This window comes from Mixophyes fleayi, chromosome 4 (assembly GCF_038048845.1).
Source record: "Mixophyes fleayi isolate aMixFle1 chromosome 4, aMixFle1.hap1, whole genome shotgun sequence".
NCBI lineage: Eukaryota > Metazoa > Chordata > Amphibia > Anura > Limnodynastidae > Mixophyes > Mixophyes fleayi.
In genome coordinates, this window is record NC_134405.1 from 230903957 (window position 1) to 230928944 (window position 24988).

Consider the following 24988-nt stretch of genomic DNA (forward strand, 5'->3'; position numbering starts at 1 on the left):
TTTTTTGCATACAAGTTTGTTGGATAGATAGAGCACAATTATCAGAGTTGCCTGTTTTTTGGAGGTACACAGTCTAAATCTAAATTTATCCAGTAGATATATGAAATTACAAAAATGTGGGCAAATATGGCTGCAAATTTTTTTTTTAAAACTTCAAGTGTTTTTGTGCCGTGGAAATGGTGTGCGCGCTTCCACAATGCAAGCAACGCCCCTAAAAATGTGGTCACATCACTTCACCGCCAGTCTCAGTCCGCAATAAGAAACCATTATTTATATTAGCTCTCAAAACAAGGTGCAGCTCTCAAAACAAGGAGCACCTATGCATGCATGTACAGTAGTCCATACACTCAGCAAGAAAGGTTGTAGCTCTGCTCAGCTTGTTCCTCCCCTGTAAAACCATGCCTGTTGGCAGAAAACTAGGTGTACCTGTGGAAATGGAAGCATGTGATCTCACAAAAGACAATTTTGATCTGCAACTCTGAACATCATAAATGGGCTCCTTGTGGTTCAAGTTAACATATCTCAAGAGTGCTTCTGAGAAACTAAACAATTCCTGTAAACAATTTGTATTTGTTGGGTAAGAACTTATGGAAACTAGTTTCTACTGGTTGCTGAATATCTCTTTAATCCAAATCAGTGTAATTCTAACCTATCATAATACAGTACAAGTTGTACTTTGCACACTTATTGTTCTTATGAATGTTGGGCATGAATTTAGAGGTTATCCATTGCGGTGTCATTCTCCCACCTTAACCTATTTATACTGGTTACCACTGTGTGTGTATAACATATATAGACATAGAGAGATATATACACACATACACACACACACACACACCCCTACCTATATTGGGACTGCGTTCTGGCTGCGTCCTATCGCACAGGAGGGGAGCTTTCACCAGGGTTTGCCAATGAGCCCTGGCATGTTAGTTAAAAGCGGCGGTTCTACATTTTGTTTAGCTGCAATATACAGCGATACAGAATGATGTTACCGCAGCCCACTAACCACCAATGATAAATACCCCTAAATGTGTTACATCATCGTGACTTACAATATGAGCCATTTATCCCCAGTAGAAAATGGCCATTACCCTTCCATGTTACAATTTCACCAGCAGCACACGTTCAGACAATAGACCAGAACAGAGGCATGCTGGCTGCATATCAGGTTTTATCATACAGCTACAGTATGTTGCCAATGCTCTAATGGGGCAGGGACTATTGTGGCTGATTAAATACTCTATATTATCTTTCCAGTGCAGCTTAATATGGTGGCACTATATAAATAAACAATAAATACAAATTATAAGGACTCCGAGCCAGTTATTATGGTACTGGAAGCCTTTCATTTTATTTTTTTCCCCAGACTCTGAATACACCTAGATAAACTAAATTAGTAGATAAAATATGTTAAAGCTGTTCTTTGCATTCTGCACAGGAAAAGATCATTTTGGACTGATCAAACCTCGTATCTTACTGGTCTCTGTGTTTTCCATTGAAAAAATAATACAAATAAATACATCACACTTCATACAGTCCTGGCCAGTTTGCACATGGACCAGTGTGTACTTCATCTATCCTCTGCGATTCACCTGGCACTACCTTTACAATGTTCTTGGCTGTGCAGATACAAACAATGGACTAATGCCAACTGGCAGAGGCAGCTGAAAGGAACAATACATGCCTTGCTGCTGCTTGTTCTAGCATCATCTCCGGTATTTATCTAGGCATGGTTCTCTCTGGCATTCAAAGAAACTGCCATATCACTGCCTCAGTATACTGCATGCATGTGTAGTAAAATAAGGCAATGTTATCAGGAATCACATCTAGAATTAAAATATATATTAAACAATAACATGTGTATTATAGGTGTTCACCCCATAGTATGCAAGTTGTATGCGGACCTCTTTGTGACCTTCATATACATTTGGATGTTCTTAGCCTCCAGATACACTCCATAGCCTTCATTACAATGTTGCTATATGATCTGGTCAAACGACATTTAACAGACCTGTTAATTACTCCATAAAAGGTATCACATTGGAATTTTGGTGTCTTTTGGAATTCTGTCACATTTCCCGCAGCAGTTCATAGGAAAAAGTGACCCGTGTACTTTGAATCACAGCAATTTGTCCCGTAATGTACAAATCAATCACAAGCTATATTATTTTACAACCAGTATATGTGTAGGTGGAATAAAGAGAAATAAGTGTTGAATGGAGTCATTGAAATGTTTCCTTTCTTTTTATATAACTGCTTCCTAGTGATCTAAAGACCTCTGTCCAACATTTGTGAATGAATTTCAAAATGTACAAGTTGCACCTCCCATCGTTAGCAGTCTACATTTTTGTAACCACTAGCATACTTTTGGTAAACCACTGTAAAATAAACACACTTTCCCAAAGCTGAGCAATAACTCATTTAAAAAGGCGTGTGGTATAATAGCAATTTCATGTTGTTCTAGGGCTACCTTTCCCATGACTTATACCTATCAAGTTGTTATTCAAAAGAAAGATGTCAGAACCTGAAATACATATTGTAAAATCGGTCAGGATCATAGCCTCAGGCTGCTGTGAATACAGCTGAACGTAGATACGTGTTTATTCACAAACAAAAAACACAGGAGGACGTGGAAAATAGTTTAATATTTAAAATATATATATATATATATATATATATAGAAAACAGATTTTGATCAGAACAAAATGACAATGGAGTAACCCACTTTTATCAATAATACACAAAAAGTAACTCAGAATATCAGATAGTCTTTAGCGGCTACTCATTGGTATTTAAAAATGTCATAAGTAGGGACAGGCTCTTCCTTTCAGGTGCAAACCGAGTGTCATGTGCATGTAGAATGTGCCTAGAGGAATGGAATTTTGCTTTACAATAATTTGATTGGCCGTGCTGGGGAACCTATCCTTCCGAACAGATAACGATGTACCATGAGACTCAATTTACCCTTTCATATCCAGACAGTCATTCACTGTGGCTGCAGATGGTTTAAATTAAACTGTAATTGTTTTTTTTGCTGAATAAGAAAAAGGTTGTTTCTGCAGCGAATGTTTACAAGTCTTCATGCTGACTTATTCTTAGAAGGGCCTTCAGCTGGTCAGTGCAGGAGCTACACCTGTGCTTTTGGCAGCTGCTAGAGGACCCAGGTCCTAATTGCTGAACTACCTCATAGCTTCTCCAGCAGAGAGCAGTGAAACACTGCCTGTGTGCTGTACAGGAGAAACAAAGGCTTTATTCAAGCATGGGACACCCCCCCCCCCCCATCCCCAATGATCTGTGTGGCTTAGGGATGTGATACGGTAAGCGTCAGCTGGTATTACAGCAACAGATGTTATACAAAAAAGTCGTCCTAAAACCCTGAAAACTATACATATTGTGTGTATATGTAGTGAGAGAGAAAACAGATGCAGTGAGCACTTGATTCTAAACTGTTAGGCACCAAGACTGAGGAAATAAATGTCTAGTGTTTTACAATGCAGCATGATGACCGTCATTCAACAGACTTGCATGGAAAAACTATTAAGCCTCAGCTGACCACTACATTTTACATAACCCTGCGGTAGTCAGAGTGTTAATGTCACAATCTTTTACCCACTGAAATATCTAAGAATATCTAAACAAGAAACCAAGATAACACATTCTGACAACCTACACCAGCCTTATACACCATTGGGGACATTTACAAAAAATGTTAAACTTTACAGTTTTAAAATCAATCCATGTAAAACTCTGGTCTAAAAAGCAATTTACATAATATGACTCTAAAAACGTTGCCGGTGGCCACTTGACATAGAGGTGGGGCATGTATGCATATCTGCATTGTATGACTGATCCGTTAACAGGAAAGACTGGTGGTTTTCATCAGTATCGGGTACCAGAGAGTGTACTCAACCAACAATTCAAGACATGTAGGCAGTTGTAAGTGTAAAACAGACTCATTACTTTAAGAAAAAAGAAGGTTTATGGGCACTGCAGTGACCAGCACAATAGAAATCTGATTTATCCTGCTTTAACCCCTTGATGAATTGAGAGAAGAGCTGTGATAAGCATTTTGGGCTCATTGCATCATCATATATGGACCCAATAGATCACAATTTAATTGAAAACACTGCATTTGCACCAACATGCAAAGGATTTTTCTTTTTTTTTTCCATTGCTCTATACCCAATTTAGAAATATTCACCAGAATATTCCTGGATACAGTATTTGTTGTATGTTTTTGGAAAATGTTTGTTTGTCAAGTTTTATAAACTGTGCAAGAAACCTCTCTGGTTTCCAGAAAAGGCTATTTGTGTAAGTACATTAGTATAGTGTTAAGTAATAGGAAGATACTGAGATTTCACGAATCATCCCATAGTGTGTAAGCTTGCGAGCGGGGCCTTCTTACCTCACTGTCTGTATAACCCAGTATTGTTCTATTACAGGGTGGGTTCCCAGCTATAAAGCGCTATTGAATTTGCTGACGCTATACGTGTTAATGATGATCTGTGTCAGCAAATGAATGCTAGTTTTTCTTTTAAAAACACGTTTGAACTTTTTATAGGTGTTACCTAGATCTTTCAATTCAAAGCAAAACAAACCTGTCTAAAAATGAAGATTAACACAACAGAAATACCCACAATGCATTTTGTTATGATAATGATAAGAATTATCCAGTCAAGACTTATTGTCAATGGACAATATTAGGGCTAAACCACATGAGAGATTCTACCAGTTACTCAATCACAGCTGTTTACCAGAGGTAGAACATTTTGCAGGAGGTGATATGTAATAGCGTTGTAGAGCAATCATTGCTTCCGATTGCCCTAATTTAAACGAGTCCATTGACTTCAAGCAATGACATGCGTCCATAGACTAAAATGGGATGAGTGATTAGACATTTGTGCAATGTTTTTTAGGCATTTTAGACAGGAAATGCAACACTGACCTGTGTAATGAGATTTAAGACATTAATATCATGAGCATTTTATTCTTGTACATTTTAAGCATTTTGCTGTTGTTAGTCATACATGAAATTATTTGGGAGCCTGTAATCTTAATATATATCCAAAATAGCTTCCGGGTAATTAGACGATTCATCCTTGAGAAATGCAGGCTTGTCTAATCATGATTTTTATTAAATTACATAACAGCAACTGAAAGCTCCATATTAACGTTTAAAAAAAATGATTTGTGTGCATCAATGGTGAGCATATGGTGAGTTTTTTTTCATCAGTAATAGCTTCATTGGGCTTCCTACATTATATAAAATGCACCATCTAGAAAAAAAAAAGGCATTTAAATTATAATTATAAAATAAAAACATCTTGGAGAATGACTAAGTTGGCTATATGGATGCCATTGTTTTGGTCGAGAAGGAAATATAATGTTTATAAAAATATTTCTCTCCCTTTGGCTTTTCATATTTGCATTTTTTATATCATGAATGGATTTATTTAGGAATTCTTACTAATGATCAACACAAATACACAAATACGTTTGGAGTGAAGTGTGACAACACACGTGCTGGGACATCTTTAAGGAAACGGAGAATTATTCTACAGGCCTATATTTGACTTCCTGAATGTAAGCTCATACCCTGAGGGGGAGGAAATTGGAGGAAGGATCACGGGTGCTGTATTGAAACTCATTATCATCACCAAGTTTAAAACACTCTACACATGCCCATAGTGGTGGTGGATTATACTTGATGTTTTACGTTATTATGCCATGTTGGTTTTCTTTCTTTTTTATTATGTACCTCACATGATGAGAGGATTGAGGGAAGGTATCGCTCTGATTTAGAAGTTCTCTGTGTTTCAAGGACGGGAGCGCCAGTGTACGTACCATTTTGTGTATTACAAATACACGAATGTCAAATAAAATCTGAAAGCTTTTTCTGAAGAACAAATATATAACAGGCAATACTTAAGATTGCATAAAGATTCACCCCCTTTGCTGAAGTTCTAAAGTAGACTTTAGAGGCCACATAATTGATTGGAACCCACCTATATAAGTGAAGTGTTTAAATTTATTCAGTTGTCGAAATGGAAATTTAGAAGTGGCTGTATGAAAAATGAAAGTTTTACAATCAAAGCAGTAGAAGTGGCATAGCATATCAACATATACTGGCCCATTTCGCCCATTGAATTTATTTGAAAAATGTCTGTAAGAAGTCCATAAATTGGTTAATGTATTTATAAACAAAACTTTATCAGGAATATCAATGAGAAACAGATTGTAAAACGCTAACCAGGAGAAGAAAATAAGAAGATTTGATTTACGTTTCGGATCTCCTAGATCACGGTCAAGTTCAAACAAACGGAGAGACTATGGCACAACTGAATTTCTCTACAACAGGCCGTCCTCCAAACCTGAGCATCTATGTGAGAAGGGCACTTGGTAGGTGAACAAGAGGACTACTGCAACTCTGACAGTTTTCCATGGTAATTTTTCTTTCTGGAACATTTGAGACCACTACAGAGTTAAGTAGACAAATAGTGTACAGCTCTGTGGAAATAATAATACCAAGTACTCTTCCCATCAACTGATATGCCCTTGAGTGGCCCAGTCAAAGTCCAGCTCTCAATCAAATTGAAAATCTGTATAATCATTTAAAAATGGTTGTTCCCCATCAGACCTGGAGGAGCTCCGGCAATATTGCAAATAAGAATAGACCAAAAACTTCAGTGCCCAGATATGCAAACCTGGTAGAGACGTAGGCTGGGTACACACTACAGGTTTTACAGCCAATTATCGGGCCAATCACATGATAAACAACCGTTCAATCTGATATCGCATTAACGATGAACGATTATCGATCCAAAGCATATCGTATCAATCTGCAGTCTGTATGCACTCGGAACCGGCAGGGTCCAGAGATCTCTATAGAGTGTGCAGAGTATAAATCGTTTCAGCCGATGGTTATGACAGATGAAGAGCACAGATCTGAAGGTAAATCTTGTAAAACATGTTTAAAGTGTACACATGAATCGGCGCGCTGATTGAGACTTTTTTTTTTCCAGTCGGTAGAATTGTTAACGATACAGCATTGGGAGAAATTTTCTGTAGTGTGTACCCAGCCTTACCCAAACAGTGTCACAGCTGTAAGTGAAGTTAAAGGTGCTTCTATCAAGTAATAAAACAAGGTAAGTGAATACTTAATGTCATTATTGTTTGTTTTTATTTGTACTTAAATAAAGCTTTAGAATTGTTTATATAGTATTTCTGTTGATCAGTTCACACACATAAAAAAAGCATTTTGATTCCATGAATGTAAAAAAGGTCAAAATGGTTAAATTTCTCAGGCATGTTTGTCTTGCACAGGTATGACTGTAAATGATATTCAAGGTGTTTATGATACAAAGCTATCGAAGTTCATATGACACAACTGAAAAGAAACATTGAGTTACTAGTCCAACCTCTTGTTTTGACTCGGTATCATTAATATCCTTTATTTACAAACATATTCACAGCTATTTACAATAAATGAACATACATTTATAACACAGCAATATACAATGATACAGAATACAAGAGAAGACTGCTCTCTAGAGCTTACCATTCAAAATGTGTTTAGATTTAAATATATGGTATCAGCATGTGCGACACTAACTGAGTAACCAAGCGGAGCAATATTTTTAATATACCAACCCTGTAAGTGCTCAGCCATAACAGCACAAAAAGACGGCTAGATAAGGCAGGCAGATAAAATGAGGCTTTACAGAATGCTGCAAGTAGCAACGGTAAAGCTTGTATGTATGCAAAGGAACGGATAAGATTGAGATCACTTCCCCATAACCAGACTAGCTAGGATTTTCTTCAGGCTTCCTTCTGGACAGCATAAAGCTGTGATCTGTACACCTAAGGTCAGTGCTGCTCCCTGCTATAGAAGAATGTAGTGTGCAAAGCTTGGGAAAGTGAAGCCCTGCTGCTCCATGTCAATACTCCACCCCCTCTGCCTTTCCCAAGGTCTCAGGCAGAAAACCCTTTTTTGTTCTTATCAGTTCAAACAAGAACAATGAATTCCTCTAGTCCACAAGAATGTGACAAGGTGCCAACAAAGCCAACCAGGAAGGTGATGTATGGCCTATAGGCTACAGCTCAAATAAATCAAACAAACCAGTATTACATGGCAATAACTTGCGTTTCATATACACATAATGTACGTTCTGCTGGCAACTGAAATTCTCACCATAATTATTTTCATATGGAGACTTTAGATAAATGCCCAGCACAATAGGCCAGGTGATCTCTGTCAGGTGACATTATACTCAATGTTTGCAATATAATATAGAATCAGTGGTTTTATAAATGGATGTTATAGTAATCAGACTACAAATGATGGTACTTCTTCTTTGCTTGCTTTTATATGGTTAGGATTTATATAAATTACTTTGCATTCAGCCAAAGCCCAGCAAAAAAAAAAACCAACAACAAACAAACAATATTTGAATGTGTCTAAAAGTATTGTACGTGTATGTGAAGAAATTTTGGATATGGCCATGTAAAGGTTTTGTTCTTTTAAGAACAGATATGCTATCAAACAAAGACAGACCTTTGTAACACAAAATGTTGTTCATTCATATATCTTGCTCTACCTGTAGTTAAATGAATAGTTTCCAGTGACTTCATTCTTCATTTCTTGTAAAATAACTTGAAAAGATTGACATTTTTCACAAGACAAGTATGACGTGTGGACACAGTATAAAATACTACAATACACTTCTCGTCAACTTCCATAAATGCCCTCTAAAACTAAACAAGATACTAATTATTATTAGAATTATCCTTTATTTGTAAGGCACCACAAGATTTCCGCAGCGCCGTACATAATACAAACAGTAGACCATACTGGGTAAAACAGTACGGGACAATAAATGAAAAATACCAGCACTCCAAAAGCTCCAAACATAGGTAATACAGTGAAGTTGGAGAAAAAGAATAGTTATATAGACAGGAGGGAAGAGGGCCCTGCTCGTAAGAACTTACATCCTAAAGGGAGAGCAAACAAACAGCAGGCACAATGGGGAATCAGTGGAGGGGATCAAGTGCAAGAGCAGAGAGTAACTGGGTAGCAGGGGAGGTGAGGAGAACAAGATGGTTAAGTAGATGGCTGGTAGGCTTTGAGGAACAGATGAGATTTAAGTGCCTGTTTGAAGGTGCACAGATTAGTGGACAGTCTGATAGAGCGTGGGAGGTTGTTCCAGTGGAGTCCGGCAGAAATCTTGGCTTCTGGAGTCGGATGAGGTGATCAGACTGGAGAGGCGACAGTCATTGGCCGATCGCAGGGAACGGGAGGGAGTGTGAATGGAGAGGAGGTTAGAAATAAATGGTGCAGAGGAGTGTAGGTGAGGGCGAGGATTTTGAAAATAATTCTGTGGGGTAGGGGAGCCAGTGTAAGGTAAGGCAGAGAGGGGAGGCAGAAGAAGAGCGGCGTGAGAGAAAGATAAGTCTGGCAGCCGCGTTGAGTATAGAATGAAGAGGGGCAAGGTGGGAACAGGGGATCCTGATGAGGAGAAGATTACAGTAATCAAGACGATATATGATAGGATGGAACAACAGATGTACGCAAGACTGCCTGACTCATGAAAAATCAAGTCAAGTTCCTCAAGTCAATAGACTCCAAGATGTAAATGTATCAAGCTGAGAGTTGTCCGGCGAGTTTAAAAGACCAATCAGATTCTAGCGCTCATTTATTTAGTACATTCTACAAAATGATAGCTAGAATCTAATTGGTTGCTATAGGCAACATCTCCACTTTTCAACCCCAACGGAAAACTCTCAGCTTGATACATTTAACCCCAAAGGTTCAAACAGAGGAAGCTGAAGAGCCAAAAGAACCAAATTAAGATCCCACTGAACTGTAGAAGGGACATGTAAAACCACTTGTAAGAAAGTCTGTACCTATGGGATCAGAGACAAATTTCTCTTGAAATACACCAACAAGGCTGGGACAAGAACCTAAAAGGAACTAAATTTAAGTCCGACATCCAAACCATCCTGGTGAATAGAAAGAAGTTGCGAAAGCATAAAGGAACAAGTGTGGAACATTTGCATTCATACCAAACCACATAAGTTTTCCAAACCCTATGATAGTTACGTGCAGACACTGGCTGTATGGCTTTAAGCCTAGTTTGAATGACTCCCTCTGGCAAACCTTTGGTTTCAAGATCCTGGCATCAACAGCCATGTCGTTAAAGCCAGATGATGAAGGTCCTGGTTGAGAAATGTACCTTGCAACAGAAGATCTTTTCGCAGAGGTCACCATCCTTACAACATTGGCGTACCAGGCTCTGTGCGGGCAATCTGGAGACACGAGGCTGGCCAGTACTCCATTCCTTTTGGCAAAGCTGCAGGGTGGTCCAGAAGGATAACTACGGAGCCAGATTGGAGAGGGTCGAGGGAGTTGTCAGATAGGAAGGTGGGAAAGCTGGAGTAGATGAGCATTTCAAGTATTTTTGAGGTGAAGGGGCAGAGAGATATTGTACAGTAGTTTGACAATGAGGTGGGGCCAAGTGTGGGTTTTTTGAGAATGGGAGAGACGAGGCCGTGATTGATGAAAAAGTGTAAGATGCTGATGGAATGGAGAAAGCTGTGAACAGATGTTAGGAGAAATGGAGTATAGAAGGTGAGGGGATATGATAGAGGGGGCAGGTACGGAGGGGTGGGGTCATAGACTTCAGCTGCTGTGGTGGGAAGGAATGAGCTCAAAATAGGGCACTTAGAGAGGGTGCATGGAGGGGAAAGAGGGCCTGGCTTAAAGAAACATTTATCAAGGGAGGTGATAGAGTAGGGTAGAGGAAGGGGGACAGAGGAGGTTTGGCTTCTATAAGTCTATGACTATGTTGAGATTGTGAACTTGGCTCTCCAGTAGTGGCTTGTGTGATGGGACCTTTCTCTTCCCCATTATGGTTATATTCCTACCTGTCTGATATACTTTGTTACATCTGTTCCTCTTTATTTTTTCCTAGGGGAATACAATGGAAGTGTGGTTAAAGTAATTGTTTCCTCACAGCACTGGGGGCATGGGTTTGATTCTGACATATTGACTGAATTATGCCTAAGAGATAAATATTTAAGACTTATTTCTGGGCAACATGAAATTCTGCCCTATTTATAGTCACTGCATTCAGGAATAAAATTGATTCATGCCTATGCAGCATCTGGGCATTTACTGATGTTAACAAATGTTTTAGGACTCAATATTTAAGAGCACCACAAATTTCTGCCCATGCATTGAGATTGTAGAACTATATGCTCACAGGCTGAACATCCCCCTTTTTGAGGAGCATGTCAGGCTAAAGCTGCTCATACACAGGCATATGGGGTCACTTGGCCAGATCTGTGTTCATTCTGTTTGGTCACACATACACACGGTCCTCACATAAGGCCCAATTAGCATGATTTGCTCATTGATTTCACAGAGGGATAACATAACACTATGTCTAGCACATACATTCCCATGTGCAAGGCTTAATTAAGCACAGAGGTAGTTTAAAGAAAGTATCTCTAGTGGGGAAAAAATACCCACATGATCAGTTTATCCTCAATATCTACAGTTCTGGTGGTTCTTGATATCTTCATATATATTTGTCAATGTCACTCATGGCTCTTTTAAACACACACACACATTATATATATATATATATATATATATATATATATATATATATATATATATATATATATATATATATATATATCTATCTATCTCTATATCGATGGCTGATCCCACGTTTAATTATTTGTCTGGGGACAGGAAAATAATTAAATAGAACATAAAGATGGTAAATTGTCTGACTGTACTAGCTCTGCATAGATATTTATGGTTTACTGATATATCCTACATGACCCCCACGATGAAGAGTAACTATTTGTGAATTATACACCTCCTAGACTGTGTACATTGTGGTCATTTTGATTCTAAATTGAAGAAAGAAAAAAGAAACGAAAAAAACCGAAAAAAACCCAAACCAACAATATTTGAGTTGGAGTTTAATGGCAGCACAACAGTGGATGTTAGGTGACCTGACCTTGCAGTAGACAACAGGAATGCTTTGAAGTTTTAATGATAAAACACATTTTGTTCAGAGATTTTTATCTAAGGTATGTACTATATGGCGTTCCAGTAAAATAGGAACTCCTGTACATTTGTAACATTTGTCCAACAAAATAGAGGTAAACACCAAGATCAAGGGCTTGGACTTTGCAAGTGTGTGAATCTTGGTAATTTTTTCTTCTATATTTGAACAAAACTCACTATAAATATCTACATTCCACTTGACAGCACCAAGTCCTTTTTGCTAACAGTGTTTACTTTACCATGGATATCTGATATCTATAGACAGATCTATTAGGACTGCATTTTTAAAAGTTTACTTGAATCTTTGGAAGAAAAATCTAATATGTTTTCAAACTAGAACAAATACAGATGATATATAATAGAGACACACTTGTGTGTTATTAGTAAATAACATTTATAGTTGATTTGCTCCTAAATTTTGGCTATAATTGAAGTATATCTATTCAATAAGTTATTATTCTTAAGCACATGGTGTTAGACACAATCTTAATTTCCTTTTTGACAGAGCTGCTTTTTGTGACACCAAAGGTTTCCTGTATGACTGCATAAATTATGTGCTTGTAATCCCAATCAGTTACACCAGAAAATCTCCCAAAACAACCGAACCATGGACAAAGAGAGACCCATGGACAAAGAGAGTCCCAGGGACAGGGAAAGACTCCTTAAAATGGATAAACCTAAATATTCAGATGCTTTAGCAAAGTATTTACATGCTGGAGATGCTCACTTACCAGGGCCTAGCCCTGCAAAAATGGACACGCAGGCCCAAACCCCCATTTCGCTACATACAAAGTAGGACTTAGATCTGGAGGAAGCTGAACAATGGAGGATCCCTGAAGAGATCAAGATCAATAATATATATATATATATATATATATATATATATATATATACACACACACACAAGTTAACCCGTGCATGATACTCATGCATTCTAGTCAAATCAAGCTACTTAAGGTGTTAAAAAGGTTCTTGTCATGCATTTGGGCCATAGCCCAGGCCTCAACCACCAACCACTCCCCACTGTCACTTCTCCTTCAAGAAATATATATATATATATATATTTTAAATCTTTATAAACACTTTTAACAATTAACAAATTAAATTAACAAATTAAAAACATCTTAGTATACCAAATTTCAGCCCTTTCTGAATTTTTTTTGCACACACACTAAGAATTTAGTAGGTCAGTGTATAACTCCACCCAGCAGGTGGCGCTACAGCTTGCTTTTATTTTTTCCCACACAGAGACAGACTAACACACGCCACTAGACATTTATATTATAGATATATATAACCAAGGGCTTTGTGTCCCCTTACCACCCTTTTAAGAAAGAGACACAACTTAGCGCTAGGACTTCTTCCTGATGGCATCCTGGACTACCAAGCCTGGGTTATTTCAATATTCTATTTACCTATAAATAAACTACCTGAATGGTCACTAACAGAACTGAATCCTCCGCATTGGCCTTTTCCCTGGCAGAACTTTGACAGAAGTTAAAGAGAAGGCCAAGACAATGCCCTTCAAGAGATACATTAGAATGTTTGGCACTTTTAGGATATAAAGTATTAGACTATGTGTGGCTAATCACGACAGCATACCACCACAAACCCAAGAGGGACATCAGCACAAAGTGATTTCAAGTAGTGTTCAAGGTGAGCAGTAGTCCATTGAGTGTTAAAAATAAATGTTGTGTCCCGTTTAATTGTGAAACTTAACTACTTTTTGGCTCCATTCTTCACATAGATACCATCATCATTTCAGGCGAACGTTCAGAAGGAGAAAAGGAGGGGTCAAACATCAAAAGTTCTCAGGTTTCCGGTGATGCAATCGGTGTAGCCGAAAAGATGTCAAAGCTGCAAGAATATCTCAACGCATTGAGGGGAAACATTAATGATGTGGGGGGAAAAAATTTGTTCAATTTGAACAAAAAATATCTTTATATAACATGTATGATGAGAAAATACTGCTGGAAGACTATCTAGCTCAAATGTTAAATTCTCAATCATAGTCAAATTGTATATAGCATTCAATCATAGTCAAATCATACAGTTCAAACATGTGGATTTATAGATTCTTCTCTGTTTGAAGAGTGTGTAATTTGTTAATGACCTCACTACATCACTCATGGCTATTCAACATATATGTATGGTTATATGTATATAATATAATGTAAAAAAAACAAAACATATATTTAAGGCATACTTATAGGACCACAGTAGAGAATACATGTTGTACCCTGTGTACAGCATGTGCACTTGAAATGGTCATATATGTATGTCTTTTGTTAAATGATTATATTGAGATGACAAATAACTATATCTGGATGCTGTATAGCTTTGATTACTGGGTTCTTCATTTTAAAAGGTTCATATGTGTATATATTGTTACATGCTACATTGAGAAAAAGTTTCAAAGACAATGCAAAAACACTCTGGTTTATTTGATGGCACGCCTTGATAAGTCTGAAATAAACGCCTACACAGTTGACATGTGATGTGGTGCTGATGCAGGGTCTAAACAGGTGTACTGAACCTATGGATTTGTCCATAGGTTTAATACTGGCCATAACAGGTGATATAATTTAGTTTTAGAGTGGAAATGTATATATATATATATATATATATATATATTATTTACGTTAGTAAGTACATGAGACTTTATTGTAGATATATATTTGCACATGTGTTTGCAATTAATGTTGTATAGACTTGCATGCAGGAACAGATAGTTGACATACAGTAAAATAATGTTTACTATTGATTCGCTATGAAAATGTTACTGTTTCCATGTGCTTACGTTTTATGTTTACACAGCAGAGCACATAGGAGACATCATTACAATTTAAATATGTACGCCCACAAAAACATCGAGGAACTATCTGTAGAATTGTTGGACAGACTTTTGTGAGTACACACTTCCAAATTTGCACGACATTGTGCCATCGTTGAACGTGATTTTTAGGAAGTTTATAAAACTAAATCAAATGATGGGATGTGCTTTGGTACGATAAAACATGATTGTGGGAGTGTACACACTCTTGCAATATCTGACCAAACGTTGTTTATTGTGTGATTTACATGATATTTGCATATGTGTGTACCCAACTTAACATAATTTAACTGTATCAATATCCTCTTCTGTCACAAATAATTCGCTGGCACTCTCCTGAAAAAGAGTCTGAATTACAAGTGAGGCATTTCTCCAAATAGGTTTTGGATTTTTTTGTCCCTTTTTCCTCTGATTTATTGATGTGAAATGATGGGTCATATATAATATTCTACATGGCATGGGATAACATGCTAAGATGGCAAAGGAGGAATGTAATAAGAATAGGGCAGTTTATAATTATGATACGCAGTTCCCCCGACACAGTCTTTCCTGTATCCACCCTGAAATGTGGGTGTTAGATATGGGATACCCTTTATTTATCTGGGTTTAAGCTGTATGTCACAAATTCTTATTCCGTCCTTCCTCTTTTGCCGTGCATGTGGCCCTTTCAATGTTCCGATTCGGAATACTGGGGAATGGATGGGACATAGATAACTATTTAGAAAGCTGGTCAACCAAAAATCCTTTCCCATTTTTACATAAATCACAGGTGGATGTTGCTTTTTACAGGAATCCCTTTTTAAAAATTGGAAAACATTTGATTTTCCACTTCATACAGCTAATTATATCCCCCTGGGATTATTATCACTTTTGCACAGCTTATCACAGTCAGGCTCTTAGACATATCTAGAGATGAAGGTGGAGGATATTTGTTTCTTAGAGGGGTTACTTATAAATGTTCCATTCAGCTTTATAAGCATCTATGCTTTAAGAATTTCCAAACGCAGTATTTGTGCAAACTTTAGAATAGAATGAAAGGACTTCAGAAAGGTACTTTTATTTGTGGTGATGATTTTAATTTAATATTGGAACTTGAATTGAACTCCTCTGCAGCATACGCCTCAGGTCTCATTTGTTGCAATTGTGCCAGAAATATCACTGGCTAGTATTTTGGAGCATTACCAGTTACATTTAGTATTGGAAGTCTTTATTGGTCTGGCCATGCCCTGGTGTTACTTACAGTACGTCTTAGACAACTGTTAATAGTGAATGGGCCTTAAAGTTTAATAGTTCTCTTGTCACTCAATGATTAGAAAAGATCGCAATGGCACACTCACACTTTAGGGCATGTTATAGCTAAGGTATTTCAGAAATACTGTCAAAGTCTTTATAGTATAACCAGCAATTTTTCCACCCTCAGCATAAGTGTGCTGTTACCAATTACTTGTTCAAATTGAATATACTTTACTAGAGGCTAAAAGAGAAATTAGAAGGAATGGCTAGAAGCCCTAAAGCAAAGCCTTATGGCCCTTGTCTTGGTGGGTACACAGTTGCCTTTTTTAAGGAATTTAAAGATATGCTGCCTCTACCTTTTGTTAACATGAATAATTCTGCCAAGGACAATTCCTACCCATTTCTTCATACATGCTCTGCACATAAACCAGAGAGTGTGTGAAGAGTATCACAGAGTGTCAATTATCCACCAAATTGTATGTTAAAATGTTGATTAAAACCACTATTGCCAGAACTGATCAATCCAGAAAAAGTGGGATTTGTCCCTAGGAAGGAGAGGAAAGACAACACCATGAGATTATTGTGTGTTGTTGGATATTGTGTAATCCTTGATTTTATGATATCATTATTTTTATTATTGGATCTGCAAAAATTTACTCTGTTTTTAATATATTAAATATTGATATATATCCACTTGGCTTGACCTTATCTGCTCTTCCCAATTGGATGGTGTGAATATCACAGGTCTTTCCCAGCGCTCGACACCCCCTGCTTGTTGTATTTGTTGTGCGATTTGATGAATGGCTGTCAGAGGTGCAGGGTTTTATTTGTTTGATACTCCATTTTTTCTAGATTATTGTATTGGACTGCCTGCGACGTGGGCGATTCTCTAGGGAATCTTGTTTCTGTTTTAAACACCATGAGGTTGACTAATGCGATACATCAGGAGGAGAAGAGATAATGTTTTTTATTGCTAGATGCGTTTGACTGGATTAACTGGACCCTTTTGTCTGCTGTCCTTATGAATTAGGTGTGGCAAAAAAAATAATTTTAGGGTAATGTCTCCTTACCATGCTCATTGAAGGTCTTTCCCATCACTAACAGCACCTGACAGGAGTACACTTTGTCTACACTTCTGCTAACTCATTGTATTGAGATGTGGGCACGGACTATACCTACATGTCCCGATATTTTGGGTCCATCAGTTGGTGGTGTTTTGAAAGAGCTAAATCTCTCCATTATTTTACATTCTCAAACAGGACTTGAAGGGCTGCAAAGGCCTTAATATTTCCTGGACAAGATGTTTTCAATGTTATATTCAGTGCAGTAAAGATGAATATATAAGACTGTTTACCTCCTTAGGATGGTGCCAATACTTTCACTCAACTGCCAACCGAGGTGTTGGCAATCAAGTATTATTACAAATTACATTTGGGCGGGTTATAAACTGAGACTAAAATATGCCACTATTTCAATTTGTAAATGAGAGTGGAATTCCAGGCCGTCCATATTTTAATATATTATTAGACTTCACATTTAAACCAAGCTATAGATTAGAGAGTCTATCCACATTCTAAACAATGGATACAGACAGAGTGTGAATGGCCACCAGTCACCCTGCATGTTTACCATGGGGTTTACATAGGGTCATCTATCACTCGCAACCTACTGTCCTAAAATGCATATTTGGAATTATGATTGGGTCCAACCATCTACCGATGCATTATTCCCATTTCGTTTCTGTTTAATACAAGCTTTTTGCCAGGTTTCAACATGTTTTCCTTTAAAGAATGGGTTAGGGAAGGAGTGCTACAGATTAGATTAAACATGTCAGTACATTATAAAGTACATTTTACAAATGTTATAGTCAAGAAGGAAGCCAAGTAGTTGGTATTGATAGCGCTAACCAGTAGGTGTTTCTCTGCTAATGTCTACTTTGGAGTTTGTTTTCAAAATAACCATAGAAAAGATTAAGCTTTTCATCTCACTGACCTATAATTCATCTCACAATGAAAATTATCAGCATCTTTGAGAAAGTGAACATGCTTTTTCCGTAGAAATTGACATTTCTCAATAGTCAGTAAAATTGATTACATCCAGTTTTCATTATGGATGCACATGCATGATAAAGTATATCATTACATTTGAAACCATGCAATTGAATGAATATTCCATGCTTTGCTTGATGACTTGCTATGATGTAATTAGATTGTACTAAATACCAATTTTATTAATGATTTTATACATACTGTACATCTGGATGGTTTTGATGCTGACAAACGTCACAGATATCCAGGGGCGGATTGGCCATATAACCTACCGGGACTTTTCCCGGTAGGCCGGTGGCCTCAGGAAGCCGCCTAATGTCTTTTCTAAGGTTTAAGTTCCCAATCCGCCAATGATCAGTTCTCCCGTTAGAGGAGATAAGAGAAGTTTGAGAGTGCTTCAACAGCGCTTTCTTGTGTCCACGGTGCTCAGAAGAGGGCTGGGTAGCAGTCCAATCAGCGCTCTCAACACAAAATATGTCAGAGCACATGAATTTCAAACTTTTCCATCCTCCTCTAGTAAGTGGTTCAGCTATTGATCAGGTGCTGGGAGGTAATGTACATATCTCACAATTTGTCATCTGACAGTTCTGCTAGTTGGGAGTAGGGAGAGTTATACTACAATTTTAGTTTTAGATAGAAGTATGCTTCTTTTAAGAAGCACTCTACCTACAATTGATTACAAATCACCTTATTCCGAAACATAGCGTTAGAAATGAAAGAACACAAAGGCGAAATGGCAAATATATTATGATGTTTTGTAAAATCGCTTATTTCGGAAATTTTGGCAGCTGATTTTAAAACAGCAATTTTATTAAAGGCAACATAATAAACATTTGTAACAAATTTAATTCCAGATAGCACTGTTGTAAAATATTAAATAAAATTCAACTTATTACAAATGTTAATTATGTAGCCAACAACACTGACAAGGTTGATTTAAGGCACACATTTTATCATAATACCAAACCGTGTTATACATTATATAAATATACTATTATTATTCTATTATCACTTTTTGTAAACTGTGGCACCAGGGGCATAATACCAACTTACTATTCGGAAACATTCTGGCAGTAGTGGATAACTGCCACCCACCCCACTTTTGTTGGCCAAATACTAAATTATCCCCTCTTGTACCTTATGAAACTTTTTTAGTAGAGTGATAGCTTAATTAATAGCTTTATTTCAGCACAATATAGGACTTTGAAAACGTAGGAGGCCTAGCTATGAGAATCTACTTTATTTCCATCATGACTACAAAGTAACTTCTGTAAGTGAACAGTCGTCTTAGCTGAAGCCCCAGACAACTGCGTTATTGGTTGTAAATTTATACTCAAAACACAATTAAAAAATCTATGTAGAAAATAAGTGTAATCAATGCTGCCCATTCTAGTACGACTACTGGAAAAACTAAATAAACCATAATATACACTTGCATAGAGAGCAATATGTCCATGATTAATCAATAGAGAGAATTTAAGGTTTTTAATGGAACAGATTTCCTTCAAATTAAAAGCCAAATAGCAATAGAAAGCCACACTGTCAAACTCTTACCCATTTTCTGGGACGCCCCCTCGGACGTTTTTCGCCACTGCCCTCTTCTTTCTGAAAGATAAAAAAATAATAGTGTTCAATTACCAAATTTTTTTTTTCTTACAGAATATTTCAGTAAAGATTCTAAAATTTGTTATATTACATGAATACACAAACAAGATTCTATAAATGATTATATATTGTGTTTGCAATGATATATCCTTCTAATGGCCCATGGGAATAAATGGTCTTTGTAACTGAGATCTCCAACTACGGAAAAGTAGAGTAGCTATTCCAAACTGAGATGATTATATATCAGGAATTATACAGCATTTTATAAATCTGTCCAACAAAACTTACATTGTAATTTTACTGTGCATTTAACATTGTTATTGCTGTAAAGCACAAATAATCACAGATTTCGCTATAATGAACTGCAAATACAGAACCAACTGTATAGAATACGGTGGTGTGCCATACCGCCACTTCTCCTACCGCCTTTATGGTAAACCTATTCAATTCCATTCACTCACATTTACCATACTGCCACTTCTAAATGTCCACTTCGACCACTGGTTGCAAAACAATATTTTTTTTAATTATAACAAAAAAAATGTATCAAATTCACCAGAATTATTTGTTTGAGACTCCAGTATTTAACAACAGTGAGGGCACCAAGTGACCATACATTTAGATTATATCTGAGATTAAAATAAAAAAAAATACAAATATACTTTTCACATATGGGTGTATCAGTCACTAAATTTGTAACATCATTTTTCAAGGTTTTCAATAATATATTGCTCGGAAAGTGTTGACAGAGGTGATTTTATTTTACTCTGTACAACAAAATATTTTTGGACTATGTTGTTAACACTGACAGTTAATTTAAAATGTTATCTGTTAACAAATAGCTACCTTGCAACAAGGAGAATTTCCAAAATAAATCTAAGTAACACTTATATCGTTAACCAACTCATTTAATATTTGTGTATGTTCAGCACGGCAAAACTATGTACACTGTAACCTGCTCTGCCTCATGTATGCGGCCTGCAAGTGAGGAAACTATAAATCATGGTGACATACATGTAAAGAGATCACTCCAGAGACAGCTGACATGCAAACTAGTGAAAATAAATCATATTATTTGAAAAACAAACTTGTTGAAGTAGACTTATCATCCAAACATTAATCTGCATCAGTGTTTTATAAGTCTCCGTTAATATAATATTCAATACAATTTCACAGGATAATTCAAAATACATGTTTATGTTCAGGATTTGCATGGTTAGGTTGGTTAAAGTAGAAAAACAGCATGCATTTATTTATACTTATCCTAAAATAAGATATAAATGACAAAATACTGAAAGTTAAATATAATTTTAACAAACGTTGTTGCAGTTTGGAAAACACAGCAGCCAGTCACAATACATTTTACGACTGGAAAATAGGGAATGCAATAATTATCCATGTACGCTTGTCCTCTGTTGAACTAAATATTGTTGAACAGGTGTATAAAAAGCTACACAACACACTAACCTGGCTGAAAAATACATATCAGTCTCTTGAGGTTTCCGCTACAACTATATCAGTAAGCCAGTTCACAGCAAATCTGTGTTTATATTTAGTAGTGTTTTCAGGTATCTGTTACTTGAAGCAAGTGGATGGTTACAAATGGTGCATCTTTGCTGGAAAGCATGTGTTGTTGTCTATTCCAGGACTGGTATTAGTGTATTGTATACATCATCATCATCATCACCAATTATTTATATAGCGCCATTGATTCCGCAGCGTTGTACAGAGAACTCATTCACATCAGTCATCTACATTATAGCAGGTTACAACCACAATTTCTGCAAAACAACCTAAAATACTAAAAGCATTCAACAAGATGTTGAAAGTGTGGCACACGGAGGCTTACTTAGCCACCAGCACCCAGCATTGTTCATCTATGGGCTCATGCTACTGTCAGGGCCGTCTTTCCCACTGTCCGACTGGGCACGATGGGCAGGTGCCCGGGGGCCCAGCAGACAAGGAGGCCCAAGGCAGGACTCCTGTCAAAAAATAACTTTCCTTTTGCGGTCAATCTGACATTCACCGCGAGCGCAGCATGGAGGAGCAGCAACTAAGAAAAGGGGATCGGACTCTGAGAACAGGGCGATTGAAAGGTAAGATAAGGGGGATTTGAAAAAAAATAAAGTGATAGATATATATATATATATATATATATATATATATATATATATATACACACATATATATATATATATATATATATATAGGGCCCCACTGCACTGCATTGCCCGCGGGCCCATAATGTTGTTAAGACGGCCCTGGCTACTGTTAATTGCTCTGTCCTTTCATCAGTGTGATACAGCAAGAACCACAATCCACCAGACCAGGTGATTTGATCCTTCAATGCCCAATGCTGTGTTTCTCAGCCCACTGCATCCACCCCTTGTTATCTGCTGACCAGAACTGAACTCTGTTTAGTCACTGGCTCCCATCTGGCCTCTGTGACAAAGTAGGAAGCATTCTGCTATTTGTCTTTTGCATTGTTGTACTCAGCCGCTACTCAGCGCCAGTGATTTCAACTATTTTTTCAAGCAACAATGGCTGTATGCTAATTGGGAGATGATACATTCTCAATACGCACACAGTATTGCTGTTCTTGATAAACACATGGCAGCACACCTGGTGGCCATTACAAATGCCATGTTTAAAGTCTGACATTTTTGTCTTGCTTATTCTTTCACTGGATTTCCCACACAAGAACTCTTGGTACCTGTCTAGCTGCTTCAAATAGCATTGTCTGTATATACTAAACTGCCAGAGATTGAAAAGTGAAGGTATACCTTAAACTGTCCCCAGTGTAGAACATGCAATAAGTTTCTATAAAGTTCACTATTCTATATTATGTGTGATATAACAATGGGCAATAACAGTAGGTCTAATACAAAACAATTATAATCTAATGTTATATTTGTGAGCTAATCTTTCTCTGTTATTGTTATGCAATTTTAAAAGGTTTGTTATTTTTACTTCACTAGTTATGTAAGAAATAAGAGTCCCCAGGGCTTTCTAATCTAATACAAACTGTTTCCTTAATTGTGCCTAGCACAAAAGTAACACATTCTATGTATCTTTTTATGTTACCTCGCTGTAGTTTCAAAAGAAAATTCAAAGAGTGCTCACAGGTAGTGTCATCAACAGGACTCTCTAAGGAGCGTTCTTTATCCAGGAAAGTGGGACAGCGTCAGGGGCGTGAAATGTCATACTGTCCCACTTTCCTGAATACAGAACCCTCCTTAGAGAATCATGTTGATGACACTACCTGTGTGCACTCCTTGAATTTCAAATGTTTTGTGGATTCAGGAGAGGGTTGTATCTTGAACTGGCAACAGGTTAAATTAATCAGGAGCATCTTGGTGCTGGACAAATAATTGACCAAATTTCTGCTTGTTACTAATATGGGTGATGGTTACTGATAAAAATGAGTGCCATATTATATTCTAGTTAAATGAGTAGTTAACTTGTTAAATAGGTTCTGCATTGCATAATAATCAAATGTAGTAATATGAAAGTGTGGCATACTAAGTAAGAGGCGACGGAAGAGCTTTTTTTAAAAAAAACTTTTAAACTTTCTTTAAAATGGTTTACATGAGTGAATACAAGTTTCACATTGAAAACCAGATAAATATAACATTAATACAGATAAACTGAGTCATGTAATGATACAGGTTTTATATGTTAAAAAAAGTGTGTGGGTTGGGGGCCTGGGAGTGAAGGGGTGGTCTTCATGCATAGGGAGTAATGCTTACTAAAGAACTCAGGGGTATGCTTGGATGGTGAGAAGGATGGGGATATTGCTCAAGAGTCAGGTGTGGTGGATGAAGGGGAGTACGCTACATATATAGCCAGGGGGGCAGATATGGTGTAATTTATCTTCTTTATCATTCCGATAGTAAGCAATATGAACAATAAACCAAAGGTAGGATTTTAGTGAAGAGACGCGGGTAGAATCGTCAGGTTTCCATGGTTTTTCAATTAGGCATCGGGCAGCAGTGAAGATATGAGAAGCCAGCTTTGCCAGGTAATTGTCCATATCTTCAAGATGGTAGCAGAGGAGAAAGGACCATAGGTCCCTCCTAGCAGAGCAGAGGTAGGAGAGTCCTGGCTTTGTCCCTGAAGGAAGACACCTTTGGGTAGCACCACCAGATGTATATGAATGTTCCTGTTTGACTGCAACCCCGTCTGCAGGCAGAGGAGGAAGCAGGGTATATTTGAGCAAATTTGTCGGGAGTGAGAAACCATCTAAAGTAGTCTCTCCCACTTGTGCCTGTTCCCAAGAACTGGCATGCTGCCAAGGAGAATATTATAGAGTGAGGAAATCATGTATCTACATAGAGGGGAAGAGTGACATATTTTATCATATGGGGTTGTTGGGTAAGTAGGTCCTCCAGAAGAGAGACTTTTATACAGTGTCTGAGCTGCAAATATTAAACAAAATTTTGGGCTGAGGTCAGAGTGTTTGAAGTGAATATTTTCATACGAGAGGAGAGTACCTTGGTCCGCAAGATCTCCGGCAATCGATGGAAGAGTTTTTGTCTTTATCGCCTCATTCATACGTGCACATTATATTTTATAACATATACTACCTCTAATTAGTTTTTGGAGAATGGTGTTCATCTCTCCATTTGTATAAAGGCAAACCAAATTGAAAAGAAAAGGAGGTCGACTGCAGGCCCTTGCATTGGGACCATCTTACCATTTTGTAAGTGGTAATTATTGTAGTAATGATGCAACGAAGATCTCTCTCTTTTAAATGGAAACAAGGTATTGTAGCCTTAATTGTTTTGTTTTTCCAGCAACTAACTGGGTGTTAGTTGAGAGATATAGTGTAATACCCATGTGAACAGCTCATAAGCACAGACTACTATTAATTTATAATATTGGGTCTGTGTTAATGAATCACAACCGCTCATGGGGATAAATGCTGTACAATTGAAAATTTAACAGGACTATAAAATAACAAACCAGCTGCAAAATGAAAAAACACACACAACTAAACTATCTAGATAAAAGAAGATTCAACAAACTAGAATTGCGTCAGTTCTAGAGCAGAAATTTGCTATGTAGAAGCGTTAAATAAAAACGGCATACTGAAGTAGTTTACATTTTTAGCAAGAAAAATAGACACCTATTTCCACAAACAGTGGTGATCACCCTCCCAAGGCCCTTGCAGAATGCAGGTCTCTT

At 37.3% G+C, this 24988-nt stretch overlaps 1 protein-coding gene and 1 pseudogene across 1 annotated transcript in view; one reads left to right on the plus strand and one right to left on the minus strand.

The window, feature by feature from the left end:
• The window catches only part of LOC142150801 (uncharacterized), a 712033-nt pseudogene that overhangs the window by 625257 nt on the left and 61788 nt on the right, over positions 1–24988 (plus strand).
• The window catches only part of HMGA2 (high mobility group AT-hook 2), a 76402-nt gene that overhangs the window by 38541 nt on the left and 12873 nt on the right, over positions 1–24988 (minus strand). The window contains exon 3 of the mRNA XM_075209446.1: positions 19751–19801. Within this exon, the coding sequence (XP_075065547.1) occupies positions 19751–19801 (51 nt within the window). The remainder of the gene's footprint in view (positions 1–19750; positions 19802–24988) is intronic.